This window comes from Emys orbicularis, chromosome 2, assembly GCF_028017835.1.
Source record: "Emys orbicularis isolate rEmyOrb1 chromosome 2, rEmyOrb1.hap1, whole genome shotgun sequence".
Classification (NCBI taxonomy): domain Eukaryota; kingdom Metazoa; phylum Chordata; order Testudines; family Emydidae; genus Emys; species Emys orbicularis.
This window is the reverse complement of record NC_088684.1, coordinates 115028661-115045464: the sequence shown is the minus strand read 5'-3', so window position 1 is coordinate 115045464 and position 16804 is coordinate 115028661. Positions and strand designations below refer to the sequence as shown.

General features: G+C 40.2%; 1 protein-coding gene across 1 annotated transcript in view; it reads left to right on the top strand.

Annotated features, from left to right (window-relative positions):
• The first annotated feature begins 616 nt into the window (after positions 1–616).
• Positions 617–16804, top strand: part of HIVEP1 (HIVEP zinc finger 1) — a 167832-nt gene continuing 151644 nt past the window's right edge. The window contains exons 1-2 of the mRNA XM_065398264.1: positions 617–686; positions 4527–4672. Coding sequence (XP_065254336.1) covers positions 4633–4672 — 40 coding nt within the window. The 5' untranslated portion in view covers positions 617–686; positions 4527–4632. The remainder of the gene's footprint in view (positions 687–4526; positions 4673–16804) is intronic.

Below are 16804 nucleotides of genomic sequence, written 5' to 3'. Positions count from 1 at the left end.
CAAGTCCTGACTTTCTGGTCATGTCTCCTAGGGAAAATAGAATTCTCTTTAATAAGACTTTAACAGCTGCTTGCGGTTGCTGCTGCTGTTTGGGATTAATTGCTTCATGGCTGAAAATGTCTCCAGTGCTACCAATTGACCAAATACGATGTCATGTCACAACTACTGATCCAACTTCAGATGGTGCTGCACCATCTGACATGTTCTAACATGGTGTTGCATGGGCTGGCACGGTGCTACATCATCTAACGCTCTCCCAAAAGTCTGACACACTTTTGTGAAGTCTGGCGCAGTGACGCTGTGTTTGACACAATACTGCCTGGCTCCATTGTAGTGCTGGGCGGTCTATTTATTCTGTTAACATGACTTTATGTGACATGGCACTTCCAGGCCCAGTGTGGCACTGGGCACTCTGGCACGGTGTCACGTTTCCAGGGTAGGGATGGTGGGGGGCAGTGTGGATGGGCTGGGGGAGAGGGAATCCTTGCTGGCTGGGTTTTTTTTTTTTTTTTTTAATGTTAGCCTGGGTGCGTATCTAGTTTCACTTCTGTCCCTTCCCACCAGCCTGTGAGGAAACCCCCTCAGTGACCCCTCCCCCTCCCATGCAGACAGGGAAGAGGGCGGGACCGGGAGACCCGATGACGTCACTGGACCGGGCCGCTTCCTGCAATAGAAAGTGAGAGAAGGTAAAACACCCCCTCCCCCCCCTCTCCTCCCCCCAGACCCGGAGCTGCCGCCGCCGCCGCGCGCCTCCCCTCGCGCTGCCCAGCTGCTGCCCCCAGCCAGCCCCGTGAGTGACCGGCCGGGGAGCCCCCAATGGCTGCGCTGCCAGCGGCCCGCCTACCCGCTGCCCCCTCCCCACAGCCCGGCCCCAGGGACGCCTCCCCCTGCAGCCCGGCCCGCTGGCCCCTGCCCGGGTCATGAGCGGCTCTGCCCAGCCCACCCCGTGCATGGAGCATCCCCCGCTGCTGCCTGCGCGCCGGGGCGGGACTAGTGTCAGACAGACAGACATTGCCCAGCGGGGGCGCCCTGCTGGGGCCTGGGTGGGTGTGGGGGGCGCAGTGCGGGCGGGGGCTGGGGGCGTCACCGATGCTGGAGTGGTGGGTGTTTGGGCGGGCCGGGGCTGTTTGGGGGCGGCACGGTGGAGGCGGGGTCCGGGGCTGTTTTGGGGGGCTCGGGGCGGCACGGATACTAGAGCGGTGGGTGTTGGAGGGGCGGGGGTTTTGGGGGTCTCGGGGCGGTACAGATGCTGGAGCGGTGTATGTTGGGGGGTGGAGGGCAGGGGGTGTTGGGGGCGGTACAGATGCTGGAGCGGTGGGGGGCTCGGGGCGGGGGGTGTTTGGGGCGGTACAGATGCTGGAGCGGTGGGTGTTGGAGGGGCAGGGGGTTTTGGGGAGCTCGGGGCGGGGGTGTTTGGGGCGGTACAGATGCTGGAGTGTTGGGGGGCTGGGAGGCGGCACAGATGGGCGGGCTGGGGGCGTTTTGCACGGCTGCTCAGGCGGGGGAGGGGGCCAGCCCCGGGTTATGTTTGTCCGAGGTTGTCAAGTGAAGGAGGCTCCCAGGCGCCGTGTTTCCTAGCTGCTGCCTCCGCCGCTGGTGCCCCCTTACTCCGGAGCCGCCGCCATCAGCAGCGGCAGCAGGGCCGGCTCCAGCCGCCCCCCGGAGCAGGCCGGCAGCGGGGGCACAGTCTGGCGCTGCGGTGAAGCCCCAGAGCGGGTCCCATGCGCCAGGCGCGGCCCGGGGAGCCGCCCCCTCCGCCTGTCTGAGCCCCGTGCGAGCCGCGGCGGCGCCCAGACACGCCACGGTAGGGAGATCGGGGCGGGCGGGAGGCAGGGACCAGCAGGCCAGGCTCCAGCTGCCGTCTTCCCCCACCCCCATCTCCCTGCCGGGGGGCTGCGGTTTGTGCGAAACCCGCCTTTACTCCTATTCCAGCCGCGTGTGTTTGTTTCCCAGCCGGGCTGTGTGTGTGAGGCGCCCCCGGGCAGGCTTTGCTGGGTTGTGGCAGGGAGTAGGCAGGCATCCCGGTGATTCCCCCCTCCCCCAGCCCTTCCTATCTGTTTCCTTGTCCCCCCCACGCCTCTTCCCCGGGTCGGTCCCGGTCGCTCTCCCCCTTTCTGGCATGTGGATGGATGTGTGCAGCGCTTTGTTTGGTGCAGCGTTGCAGAGGGGTTTTCCCAGGCTCCTCCTTCTTTATTCATTCATGTTTTTCCCCTTTGCAAGTTGTGTTTGCACTTCTCATCATTTCGTGCTTTTCTCTCTGGGTTTTATTTTAATCTTTCTTCTTTTTGTTTAATCCTTGCCTCTAACCCGCTTTGCTGGTGATCATGATATGGCCATGTTTTTAGGACAGATAACTGAGGCGGAAAAAGGAGATTTCAGATTTCTTTAGCTTTTAAAAGATTTCTACCTGTACCCTTGCTACCGCCTGATTTCCCGCCCCCTCCCCCCCCAACAAAAAAATCTTATTATTTTATTGCTGGTGGGCAACTGAAGTATGCAGTTTTAAATATTATGTAACATGTCACTTGTGTTGCAACTAAACGCTAGGAAATGTTCTAAGAAGCTCTGTTCAAAGATATGTCAACATTTTGAAACTTACTTGGATGCTTAACTTTAAGCACTTAAGCGGTATATCTTTTTCCAAAGGTGCCAGGTGATTACCCATAGCTCTCACTGGAGTTTATTATTATCATCGGGATTCAGAGATGCTCAGCACCTTTTAAAATTTGGCTACAGATGTAGGTGCCTAACTTCAGTCACCAAAACTTGAACATTTTGATGTTAAATGCTAAATTTCATTTATAATGTATTCATAATTATAACACAACATCTTTTAAAGGATGAGCAACTTAAACATCACACTACTGCGTGGGATTTTTTTAAACATAATTTATTATTATAACTGAAAGAAATTAGTGAAAAAATCTATTTTCCAGTTTTCATTGTGTAGTCAGTTCCCTCTTTTGTTTGAGTCTTTCACACAACAACAGATAAGAGAAAAACATTTACAATTAATAGAAACATGTCATTGTAAATACAAAACAATCTGTAAGCTTCAGGGGCAGGTGTAGTAACTGAAACATATACACTTTTTAATTGACTTAAATTATTTCAGGTTTATGATGTCCTTTTACAAACAAAGAATTGGAAACAAAATACAATATCTTTGTTACACCTTGAAGATAAGGTGTGTGAGGATGGTCTTTATCTCCCCTTTCCCGCTCAAGCAGTTTTACTTGCTACCTAGTCCAATTAAAGGCTCAATGTCAAGTAATTAAAAAATCCTTACCTGTGTTGTTGTTAGTACTGTAGGCGTTACATTTTAAAATTAATGCTATATTTATATGTATTACCTTTTCATTCTGTTTAGCTTGGTTAGTGGAAGTATGCTGGTCAATTTCAATAAGCAGTTCTCATACATGAGCAGGAGTTTTAGTGTTGTAAACACTGCAGAGCGATTTAAATCCAAGCAAAATATTGTTTAAATAGAAATAAAAAAATCATGAGAACATTTCCGTGTATTAAGCTTTGTAGAACTTGGGGGGTGGGAGGGAATCTAGCTCTTGTGACTAAAGTACTTAGTTGTGTCCCTTCAAATATATGGAAAACCTAGTTGAAGAATATTAGAAGAGTTTCACTTTACCTTGGTCTATTTCAGATATTGGCCATATACACTTAGGCCCTGATGTTGCAGCTTCTTCTGTGTGGGTGGACAGCTAGATCCATCCAGAGCCCTATTGATTTGCTTCAAGTTGGTTCAGGAGTCTATCCGCATGCAAGATTGGGGCCTGATTTTGTTTTCCATGTTACAAAGAAATGTTGCAATGAAGCCACCAGCAAAATTTCTCCTGACTTTGTCACAACTGCAGGCTCCTGCAGATGCCTAGTGTCATGGAGGGGAAGGAATGGGAAGTATATATGAGAGGATCTCTAGTACAGCATATTTCTGTTCACTTCCTTTCACTATGGGTCAAGATCTCAAAGCCTGAGGTTGAGTATTTTTGTGGGGAAAAATGCATGTTTTTGGAAGTTAGAGAAGAAACTGGGAAATGGTACGAGCAGTGCTTTAATAATAATAATAATTAATGGAGATATCCCATCTCCTAGAACTGGAAGGGACCTTGAAAGGTCATCGAGTCCAGCCCCCTGCCTTCACTAGCAGGACCAAGTACTGATTTTGCCCCAGATCCCCAAGTGGCCCCCTCAAGGATTGAACTCACAACCCTGGGTTTAGCAGGCCAATGCTCAAACCACTGAGCTATCCCTCCCCCCATTGATGGACTATTTCTTAGTCCATCAATGACCTCCTTTGTAACCCTGGAAATCTGTTTTTGCTAACAATAGTGATAAAAGAAAGTTTGCGTTTCTTGGAATGAAAGATGCTATATAGGTACAAAGGATTATTAACTATGCTTTATTAATTTGTATAGCAGCTTTAGGGTAAAAAGAGGGTAGAGAGGATATATCTGTTTTCATATTAACACTATATGTCTCTTAAAAAAATGTTTTTCTCCCCCCTTTTTTAGCACATGGATTAATTGACCCCTTTGGCAAGATTTATGGAGCTGCCTTTCCTCTGCTTGCTCTACTTGCTATTTTGGAGAGGAGAAAGTGGCCTCTGATTAGAGCAAAATGCCTCGGACAAAACAGATACATCCCAGAAATCTGAGAGGTAAGAAGCTCCTATTTAAGAAAGCAAAATTTCCAGGAAACTTGGGAACAATTTCAAATGGAAAATTAAAGGAACACATACCTTGAAAAACAAAGTTTCTATCTGAAAAATATTTTACACACTAGTGTAAGATGTAATGTCTAAGATTACTGTAATAGAGACAATTTAGAGAGAGGGTGGGAGGGCACTTTTTCAGTTCTTGTATTTTGTTTATTTTGTGCATGGACAGCACATGGCTGTTCTATATTGGGCATTTCTGCAATCTGTAGATTAGGAACTTTGCAAACACAGAGGAAGCCGTGGTTTCTTGCCACAAAGAGTTTACAGTCAAAGGCCATGTCTACACTTACAAGCTTACAGAGGCACAGCTTTACTGATACAGCTGTGCTGCTGTAAGAGTGCTTGTGTAGCCGCGTTATGCTGACTGTTGACATAATAAAACCAGCGGTAGTAGCTATGTCCGTGGGAGAGTTTCTCCCGCCAATATAGTGCTGTGCACGGTAGCATTATCATCAGAGTTTCTTGTCTTCTACAATTAAGTGAGCCTTTCATTAAATTAAGCAAAGAACCTTTAGAAGGAAAATCTAGGTATAGAGTAAGCCCAAATTTTTAAAAGGATTTTTTACAAGCTTTCCTTAAGGACTTTTTGTTATAGTTAAAATTGCTTAGATAGGCTATAAACTTCATATATATATAGTACATATATTTATTATCATTTTAGGTTATAGAAATTAAGGAATTTTAAAAATCAGTTTACTTTTCATTATTTGTATTGTTTCCATTTCTCTCATTTTAAATAATGAAGCAAATTTAGTCAGTTTCACTTTTGTTTAGTCAGTTTCACTTTTCAGGTTTAGTGTTGCTTTGTCACTGTTTGCAAACATTGCAGGAAATCTCTGCTTAAAATAGTTGTTTTCACTGGAATTTTATAAAGTAGAAATATTACATATTTTAGTTGTAGAGACTGTTTACAGTGTCTCTTTCAATGAGTAGAACTTCTGAATGAATCAAACATATATGTATGATGTAATAAGTTATGGCGATTGATTCAATTCTTCTGCCAAAAGAAGAAATTTATGAAGTCTAAGATGAAACTCAATGAATATTTTCAATTTCAACAAAAGCATAATTTTTTTTAACAGTATAAGGTTAGGAAATCTTTACTGTATTTTAGGGAGGGCATCATGTACTTCATTTGGTAGGTAGATTGTCAGCATCTTAAAATCACCTGGAGCAATAGTTTTATCATCTCTCCCCACGCCTAATGAATGGACCTACCTGACTTCTCCCTTCCCTATTGCAAGTGTTATGTACTCTACTTGAACTTCAGAAGCTATCTGAAAGCTTTAACTTCCTTCAGAGCGCCTTACAGGAGTCACTATTAAACATCCCCTAACACTATCTGTTCTCCAAATGTGCTATGTCTATTGCACTTACATCCCAGGCCACTTTGGAGAGTGAGCAACCATGACCAAGAATTTAACATTTCTTTTGCCTCTTAAAGCCTTGAAAATAATCTCCTTTTTGGTTAATACTAGACTTTTCATAGCATGGGATAAAGTTTTAAATCGTTGTTTTAATATGTTCTTGTGTTTTAAAAGTTGGTTGATTATTGCATGGTTTGAGAGAATGAAATAGCATCTGTTGATATTAAATCCAGAGATAAGATATCCAGTGAAATATGGCTTTTTCTTCAGGTGAGGTGAATTTCGTTTACTCAGTGTTTTAAGTAAAGACATTTGACTACCACTTGCAGACTAGTTGTGTCCCTAAAGCATTCTGTGGTGAAGCACAGGTTTCTTTCATTTTACGGGCATTGAGGTGGTTGGTTTTTGTTGCTTTTTCACTGTCTATTTATATAGTGCTGTACTAATCTGACTTCTACAGAGGGAAGAAAATTTAGCAAGAAGACAGGACATTGGAAATATTATTTCACAAATAATTATGTGAGAATAAGATCATCTGGTCACTTGCTTTCATGATTATACAATACTGACAAAAGATTTTTTTATGCCGAATGGGTGAATGAGCATGAATCTATTAAATCGGAACAGTCCCAGTGGAACACACTGCATATCCCTGCTTTGTATAATTTTTTTTCACAGCATTAACTTTCTCATTTCTTTATGGCTGTGTTGAATATATCCTAATGTGGTGAAAATTTTTTAGTGCCATATTGACTGTTTTGGCAAAAGGTCTCAAAGATATTTTCAAACCTAGGCTCTTGACTGTTTAACTTGAAGATGTTAACTCCAGCCTTGGCGATGATTGACTAAAGTCTTAGACAAGTTGTATGTTCTCAGGTCTCAGAATGACAGGATAATTATACTACCAAAAATATTCAGTAGTTCCAAACATAAAGTCCAAATGCATGCCCAGGTTAAAGCTATCAGTCTATGCTACCTATAGGTTAAACTAGAGGAACAATTCATAAACAGAAGTTGTCTATACTTTTCTAGTCTTATGAGTAGTCTGATGCGATACCATGCCTCTAACTAAGAAACATCAACTAAGAAAAAACAAGAAGAAAACACATTGTTTTCTCCAGTAGGTAGGCACAAAGATTAAAATCATTAGGTGTTATACTTCAGTTCCTAAGCATCTTAGAGGTTACATTTTCTTACTTATTTCTTCCTTTTCATCTTTTGAATACTATACATATCTTATTTAATACAACAGAATTATAAAGGGAAGAATTGGTCAATTGACTGGTGAAGGGACCACTCTATGCAGCTACCCTGTCTATTTTAATGGGACAGACCAGATTAGCCAGTTGTTCCACAGATATAACAAACATTTCTCACTAATATATTCCCCGAAGTGCAATTACATTAGAGACTCACTTTTAGCAGGGTTGATTACACTTGGTATTTGTTGTCAAATGGCTGTGAGGATATAGAGCAAAACACTCACTCTCCTGCTTTTGCTTTCTTGGATATTTATTGAATGTCACGATAGTGAGGTGTTTGTTTTGTTTGTTTGTAATTAAAGCTGGTTGTTTATTATTTGTATTCTGGTAGTGTCTAAGAGTGCCAGTCATGGACTAGGCCCCCGTTGAACTAGAAGCTGTATAAACACGGAACAAAAAGATGGTAGAGCACAATTTGGTTCCAAAAATATTGGCCAGCTTCTTTAAAATTCTATTTTAAGAGTATGAATTTTAGTTATTTCTTGTATTTTCCCTTCACCATCAAATATTTTCCACTTGAAGCAGATGATTGTTCAGTCTCTAAAGCTTAACAGCCCTGTTAGGCTTTTAACATTTTGTGTCTGCTAAGAAAAATCTGAACATAATGTGAAATTAAGATATGTTCTACTGTAATCTAAACAGTGAACAGAAGTTTATTGGAAAGCTGGATCTGTTCTTCCACTGACTTCAACGGAGTTGAACAAGTGTTCTGTTAAGTAATGAAAGTAGAGGGTTCTTTCAGTATGGTTAAAATTAGAAACTATTTTTCAGTAATGAAAGGTGCCAGTGTAGATTGCAGATTAACAGGTTGATCTTTCTTACCAGTATTTTGGCACACATTTCGATATATTTTGTAAATCAGCTGCTGTGCCAGGCTTACAAAGCATGACTAAGAGTAGGTTTGAATCAAGTGCCTAAAACTTTTTAAAAAAATATCTGATTCTGTATTGTTTTTTTTTTTTTTAGTTTAAAAAACTAAAAATAATGTTGACTTGCTTTTTACTACTGTTACTGCTGCATAGATAGTGCTTTGTTTACAGGCATTTCTGAGGTGTCATTACTGTGGTGCTGGTACCTCACAAAAATTAATGATTTAAGCCTGTACAATGTACCCGTGAATATCAGAGATAGGGGAACGTTAACTTGTCTCTCAAGTCAAAGAAAACTGAGGCACAGAGAGGATAAATGACTTGCCCAAAGTCACATAGCATGTCTATGGCGAAGCCAGAAATATACCGGTAACTGTCAACTTCTGGACTCAAGGTTGTGCTTTGCCAGAAGACTGCACATGATTATAGAAGTGTCCATTGAGTCTATAACAGTTGGGGCTTCTGTACAGCACATACTTTGTTTTGTGTAGTTTTTTTGTACAAACTATTCCAAAAATCTCTACAGAACTAGGGAGGAAAAATGGTCTTGTGGTTAATAGACTGGCCTGAGACTTAGAAAATTGATGTTCAGTTTCATGGTCTACCAGAGACCTGGGCAAATCATTTTAATCTCTCTAAGTCTCAATTTCTCATCTGTAACATGACAGTAACGATGCTTCATTTTCCCCCATACTTTTGTCTGTCTTGTCTATTTAGATTGTAAGATACTTGGAGGGGAAAGACTGTCTTGTACTATCTGTAAATACAGCACCTAACAGAGTGAGGCCAATCTTGAGCGAGTCGTCTAAGTGATACTTTAACACGAACAATATATTCTATGTAATTATATACAAAAACACTTTTAGTAGAACGTTACGGTTAGGAAATGCCAGAATTAAAACCTTAATTCATTCCCCTTGTGCATATGCATTGTGATACAGTCTTTAAATATGTGATCACATAATTTTTTCCTCAGTGTACAGGATTGATGGTGCTCATGAAATGAACCAGAGTTGTGTAGTGAAAGAGACTGTTGTCTGTAGGACCCCTGCCGCATTTGTTGCAGAACTGGAAGTTGTGTATCATATGATGCAGAGGATTGCAGGAAGAGAGAGGATGATCTCATGGTAAGACAGCTGAATGCTGCCCTGGGGAATTGGATTCTACTGCTGCTTCTGCCACATAATTTCTATGTGATGCTGGGCAAATCTCTTTAAAACAAACTTTTCACAATAGGCCACTAATTGTGTGTTCCTCATTTATTAAAATAACTCAGCTGAGACACGTGGGTCAAAGTGCTGAGCTCTCACGATTGCAGCTGTTCAATTAGACCTGTGATTTGAACATGGAGTAGTAAAAATGCTCTGAAAAATCAGGTCCTAGATATCTCAAATGGTCAAAAGTGTTGTCTAATTTTGGATGGGCAGTCTCTTAATCACTGTGTGCCTCAGTTCCCCATCTATAAAATGGAGATAACAATATCACTTTGCCTCACAGGGCTGTTGTAAAGATAAATTCATTCGTTTGTGAAGCACTCAGATACTACAGTGAGAGCAGCATGGAAAAGTTGATGAGGAAACTAATAATTTTGTATTCTGTTCAGGGTGTGCTGTAAACAAGGCCTGGAGCCACATGTTGTATGATAAAGATTAAAAGAAATATTTAATAACTATCCATTCCGTGAGTATGGTCCATCCTGTGCTCTGAATGAGGCAGGGATTCTGTGGATAAAAATAAGATCATATATTTAAAGAATGCATATGCAACCTTAATTCTGACACTTTCTAACTTGTGAGTGCTCGGCTATGCAACCTTAGCATTCTTTTAATATAATTCCCTAGGTTTTTAGAAAAGCAAAATGGAAAAAAAAGTCACATTGAACCACGTTGACCCTCATATACATAAGTCATTAATAGGGTTGGGACCTCTAGAACTACAGCACAGACTTGTATCACCTGAATTAATTGAGTAACTGGTAGCACTAGTAGGCTGCTATCCTCTCTGCGGACAAGCCACTAAAGGTGGATGAGACACACTTTTGTCAGTGGACTTTGCAGCTCTTTGTTGTCAGCAGAGGAGTGTTGAAATGTGGGAATCCTAGTTCAATTCCAGGCTCTGGAGAGGAGTGTGCTCTATAATTTGTATTTCCATCCTCCTCACTGGGTTTCTGTCCCTGTTCCTTCTTATTCCATTCCTTCATATACACCCTGGCTTTGGGACCCTCCTACCTTGCAGGGTCACAGAGCCTGGGCTCTAGCCCGAGCCCTAATGTCTACACTGCACTTTTATAGCCCCACAGCCTGAGTCAGCAGACGTAGGCCAGCCACATGTATTTTATTGCAGTGTAGATATACCCTTGGTTTGTTAAGCCTTTGAGCCCAAGAAAACTTTGGCTTGCATTTTATGAGTTCAGTAAGCTTTTATGTGAACGTTTAAAGAAAAAAGTCTTTTTGCTGGTTTAATAAAGATGCTTTTTTACACTCAGTGCTCAAAATAGCTTCTGTTTTTGCAGCTAATCCATATATGATCTAATTGCTTTGGTATTCTGCAGAAAAAAATATTTTGAAAAGTAGCCACTATTAATGTGTAGCCATCAGGATTTATAATGCACTATCCAGTAGGCTAAAATGGCTGTAGTGCAAATATCTATTTGGAAACTTCTTTAGAATTTTATGAGGGAGTGTGTATTGAACATCCTTATGAATAGTAGTTAAGATTTTTGGTCTCTGCTCTTCCCTAGTGGATTTTTTTCTTTAAAAAGTACAAAAACGAATATGTAATTTAATCGGAAGACCATGACACGTGAAGGTGAGGAAATTTATAGAATCGGTATACGTTCAGCCCATTGTTACTACAAAGGGCTTCTGTGGTACTTAAGCCCAGCAGATGTTTTAGGTATGTAGTTGTCATTTTTTTAAACAAAATTGTGACTGGTCTACATCTAGCTCAGTCTTTGATAACATTCGTTTTTTCTTAATGTCATCTTGCTGAATGATGAGTACTTTACATACATCATCTTTTAAAACATAATTTAAATAACACGCTGACAGCAGAATTATTGGCTTTTTTCCAATAATAGTAGGGTAAATAGTGCTTTAGATAACAGGAAGCAATAACATTTTACATGCATGTATTGCCCTACTCAAACAGATACACACAGTACAAATGAAATGCAGTCACCTTTCTGTTAGAGAGCAGTTGGTGGCTGACACCCAACACACTGCACAGTAGCTGGGGAAATGAAAACCACTTTGGGCAAACTGTCATCCCCCTTTGAACACTTCCCAATACCCCACTCATACCAGCACAATTGCATTTATTCAAGAGGCTGTGGAATTGAATCCTTTTATTTTATGGGATAAAATTGAGAGTCCAGAGGAGAGCAGCAAAAATGATAAAAGGTTTAGAAAACCTGACCTATGAGGAAATTTAAAAAAAATAAGCTGGTCATGTTTACTCTTCAGAAAAGAAGACTGAGTTGGGACCTGGTACAGTCTTCAAATACATTAAGGGTTGTTGTAAAGAGGATTGTGATCAGTTGTTCATGTCCATTGAAGGTAGGACAAAAAGTAATGAGCTTAATCTGCAGCAAGGAAGACTTAGCTTAGATACTAGAAAAAACTTTCTAACTAGAAGGGAAGTTAAGCTCTGTGTAAGCTTCCAGAGGAGGTTGTGGAATCCCCAAAGCTGGAGATATTTAAGAACAGGTTGGACAAACCTCTGTCAGGGGTGGTCTAGGTTTATTTGGTCCTGCCTCAATGCAGGGGGCTGCATTTGCTGACTTCTTGATATCCCTTCCAGCCCTTCCATCACATTTCTGATATCCCTTCCATCACATTTCTATGATTACTTCTTCAATACAGTAATCTTCATCTGAGACTCTTTTGATGTTCAAATAACTTGATTTCCTATTGTGCAAAATGTTGTTGTATTTCTGCTTATAAATGTTAAAGGGAATTTCCAGAGTTGTACATTTTCCAAGAGCTTGTTTTTACTTGACTTACTGATGTAGAAATAGGGGTGAAATAGTTAGCAGGATTTCTGATTCAGTAACGGCTCTGTGAGGTGGCATTTTTTTTTTTAAATGAAGTCTCTGTACGGTAGTTGTAAATAGTTGAAATCAAGATTTAGAGCACTACAACAGACCAATAAACTACAGTCTAAAGCACTGAAGAAGATAGGGCAGTATTTTTCCCTCTTTTTCATTCCTTAAGTACAGTAACATTCAGAGTGTTTACATTTCATAAAATAAATTGGTCAAATGTTTGGAATCTGCTGTGACGCATTTGTGGAGGAAGTGGGGAAACTCTTGTTTAGTAGAAACAACGAGGCCACCGGACTCCTCGTTGTTTTCGCGGATACAGACTAACACAGCTACCCCTCTGATTCTTGTTTAGTAGGGCAGGAGATACTGTTTGTCTTGTAAGTACATTTAAAAAATATTCTTAAAATTTCCTTGTTCTGAGGTTGTTCAGTGTGTAAACTGGCCGAGTCAGCAATTCCCTTGTGTAAGTCAGTAACAGATGAAAATAAATGTTTTGATGATGATGCACAGGGTCATGAAAACTACTTTTTTAAATGTTAAACTCAAGAGGCATGTTTACCTGAATGTGACCAGCAAGACCAATTCCTTTGGAGTTTGCATTTCTAAGTAATGATTGGATTTGGTAACCCCTGGATTTAACAGGCTACTCTCACTTTTATCATTTATTACAGTTAGAAGGGATGAATGGAAATCTTAAAGAAGTGATTTTTACTTTAAACAGCTGCTGAATTTTAGTTTTTCTTAAATAAAGAGCCCTTATATATTTAAAAGAATAGGACCATATTATACTGCCCTCTCTTACATGGCCCAGTAAGAGAGGGCAGTATAATATGGTCCTATTCTTTTAAATATATAAGGGCTCTTTATTTAAGAAAAACTAAAATTCAGCAGCTGTTTAAAGTAAAAATCAGTCTGAAATCGTATGGCAAAAGATTTGGAGAAGTAGTGCTGTGGTATGATCTCATGACATCACGTTGCATAGTTGTTGGTAGCTACAACTGTGTGTGATACATTCAGTTACATATAAAATAGGTGGGTTAGGTCCTGCCTGGGAAGAAGTCATGGAATGTCCAGTCTGAACAGCATGTTCCCTTTGATTATTGGCATAACTTGAAGGTGTGGGAAGCAGCATAATAAATCTCAGCATTAGCTTTTCTTAACCAGTGAGCCATGTCAACCCAGAGGGGAGGTCATATGCTTGCCTTGAACTCTAGAGATGCCTTTGACAGGGGCCAAGTACTGTGCAGAGCCAAGAAAGATATGTATAGCCAGAAATAGCATGGTACTTACAATGTCACTTTCTATGAATTTTTGGCCTGCATGTCATTTTTAGGCTACCCCCCTACCTATTCAACATCACTGCTGGCCCTGCTGAGTGTAAAGGGGTATACGTCTTAATAGCAAAAAGAGTTTAAAACTTTTCTCCCTTCTGCAGGATTTTCCACAGAAGGAGAACTTCCGGCCCATGACTATCAAACACAATGATGTTTACACATTATAGCGTTTTTAAAAATCCTGAAGATTTTGTTTTGTTAATATAATGAACATATTGTAATATGTGATGTGCCCAAAATGCTACTGTAATTCCTGTGACCTCTTGTTAAGAAGCACAGTTAAATACATGTATTGTAACACTTAGTACAGTTTTGTTTACTCTGAGAAAATATTCAGCCTCTTCAGTAAAAGACCACAAGAGGTAGAACAAGAACCAGGGATAGTTGATATCTCTAAAATACCTTACCAGAGTGTTCTTATAACTTTCTAATAAGATGTTGTCATTTCTATATAATAGGCTATCTGAAGTTTCTTTAAGTATTACATAGCATCATTACTTAGATGTTGCTGCTGGGAGAAATAATCTCTCTATGGATGAGTATCTTTTTTTCCCCTATGATTCTCCTCTATTACCTAGTTTAACTAGAAATCACCTGAATTGCTTTGTCTTGTTTTTCCTTTCTTTGTAACCAGATATCATCTTTGGTGTAATGCCTTTGCCAATCAGATCTTAAATTGATTTTAGAAAAGTATGCGTATATTGTGCTTTTATGTAATTGTATCTACTACCTGTCTGTCTAGCTACATATTTCAAATGCTATTGTCCATATATTCTTTCTTGCCTTCTTCCTCTAAGAAGATTAAGGTTGTCGAGACATGACCTGAAACAGTGATGTAACTTGGAGATATATAATAGAGTTTTTTACCATTTTCTGAGTGCATCATAGATTTCATTTTCCTCAGACTTCTGAATGATAATTTGTTGCTCATTATATGGGCACATAGATATTCAGGTTCCTAAACTGATGTTTCAGATTAGCATCACGGTTGAATTTGAGCATGTTGATGATTATTGTATTATTCATTATTTGTGTTACCTAAGAGCCCTAGTCATGAGGCTGTCCATATACCATTGTGCTAGGTGCTGTGCAAACACAGAACAAAAAGAGAATGCCTGCTCCCAAGAGCTTGTAGTCTAAATGATTGCTATTTAACTATTAAATCCAGATCTGCCTCCCTAGTAAAAGTTGAATATTCTGTCTTTTGAGGGCTAGTAGTTGTTGCTAGTACCTGAGTGTGCTCAGAAACGCCAAGATATGTTTGGCAACCTGTGCAATTTATTCTTTTTGTGTTGGGTCTGTGATTCTTTCAGTTGGTTAAATGTGACTTTTTTTCAGTTACACATTCATGGAATAAAGAGTTTCATAGTAATAAGGTGACTTTTCCATAGCCATATTTGAAGTGTTTGTCTAAGAGTCTTGTATCCTCATAAATGTGCTCGTTAGTAGACAAATGGACTTGTGTATTCTGGTCCCAGAACTCCCACTAATGTCAATGGGAGGTTTGCACAGAGATCAAGGCCTTTTATCTAGTAACTACTGTATTTCTAATTTTGATGGATTGTTTTTTCAGTATTGTTTCAGTATTGTATTACCGCTTTCTGTGTCTGGTTTTGAGGCAAGCACTGCACAAGCTCCCAGTTCCCACTCTCCTATAGCCCTCACTCTTTCCCCTTTCCCATTCTGTCTCTTAAAATGGTCAACGATGACATTAGTATCAACTTTAGGCTTTCGAATTGATATTCAGTGAGATTAATATAGTGAGTAAGTTGGTTTTTTTGAAGACTTAGGAAGAGAGCACTGTATCAATTTACAGTCTGTTTACATTTGGAAATTTTCCCATAAGAATGGCCATACTGGGTCAGACTGATAGGATAACTGGGCTAGATGGACCATCTTCTAGCAGTGGCCAATGCCAGGTGCTTCAGAGGGAATGAACAGAACAGGCAATCAAGTGATCCATCCTCTGTCGTCCACTCCCAGCTTCTGGCAAACAGAGTCCACAAGGGGTAGATAACTTTTCTTTATGAAAGCTTAGATTGTACAGAATCTGCATAGGTATATGACCACATCTAACTTGCAGGATGTGTGTTTGCCACTGCTGGTCTAGTTGGTATTTAATAGAAGGCACTATGGATTTTCCATTTTAACTTGCTATAGTACATAGAAAATTTAGTAGACTAAATCTCTGTGATGTATCCTGTTTTTATTTCCATATTTTACATGTTTATTAGTTGTTATCTTTGTTTACTTTGCCACAGAAAGTAATACTTAACTTTCCCAGTAAATGTGTCTATTAAAATATTTTTTTCAAAAAAGAGTAAGCCATGAATAATATTGCTTTAAAAATATTTGGAGACCATAGGACAAATAACCAACCAGTCAATAACCACCGTAGTGGCCAATGAATTATTATTCATAAGTCTGGGAAAAAAAGTAAAATCTATAATACACTCAAAGTGATAACAAGTAATTGATTATTATTTCCTGTCTCTACAAACTTAATGTACTCCGAGGAAGAAGAGTGAATGTATATATGGTAGCATTTAAAATGTCTGCACATCTTAGATACACGTTGAATGTTCTTAAGATTTGATTGGAAATGTAGGCTTAAAATGAGTAAGTGTAGGAATAAAGCATTTTTTTAAAGTTGTGCAAAAAGAGTGGTACTTTTCTTTTATTGTAAAATATTTTAAATCTAATAGTTTTCAATTTGCATGTTTTGTCTGTGCTTTAATACTGGCTAACTTTACCTGGCTCATTAGGAATAGCCTCCTACTGGAAATTCTCTCTGGGACACTTACAGAAGTAGACCTCTTATAGGAGAGCTCATGTCCATTAGCTTTGGGCTTTGGGTGACCTGCATTCCTTAGAGCTTCCATGTTTGCCACATATTTATGAGTTAAAGATTATGAATTTTAGGACTTATTATGGAATGAAACCAGGCACTCTCAATATTCGGTATTGTGGCCAGACATTAAAAAGCTTGTAAACTTGTAAATGTTTGATTTCCCTCCCCCCCCCCCCCCCACCATGTGAACAGAAAATTAAACTTTGGGCAGCATGATTGATAATGAGTAATAATTTAGTAACACTCTTGCCTTCTGCAGCCTTGTAATGTTTTAGTTTACAGATCTTAGGAACTATAAAATGATACTTAAAAATCCTTGGATACAGGGTGGATCCTGATAAGTT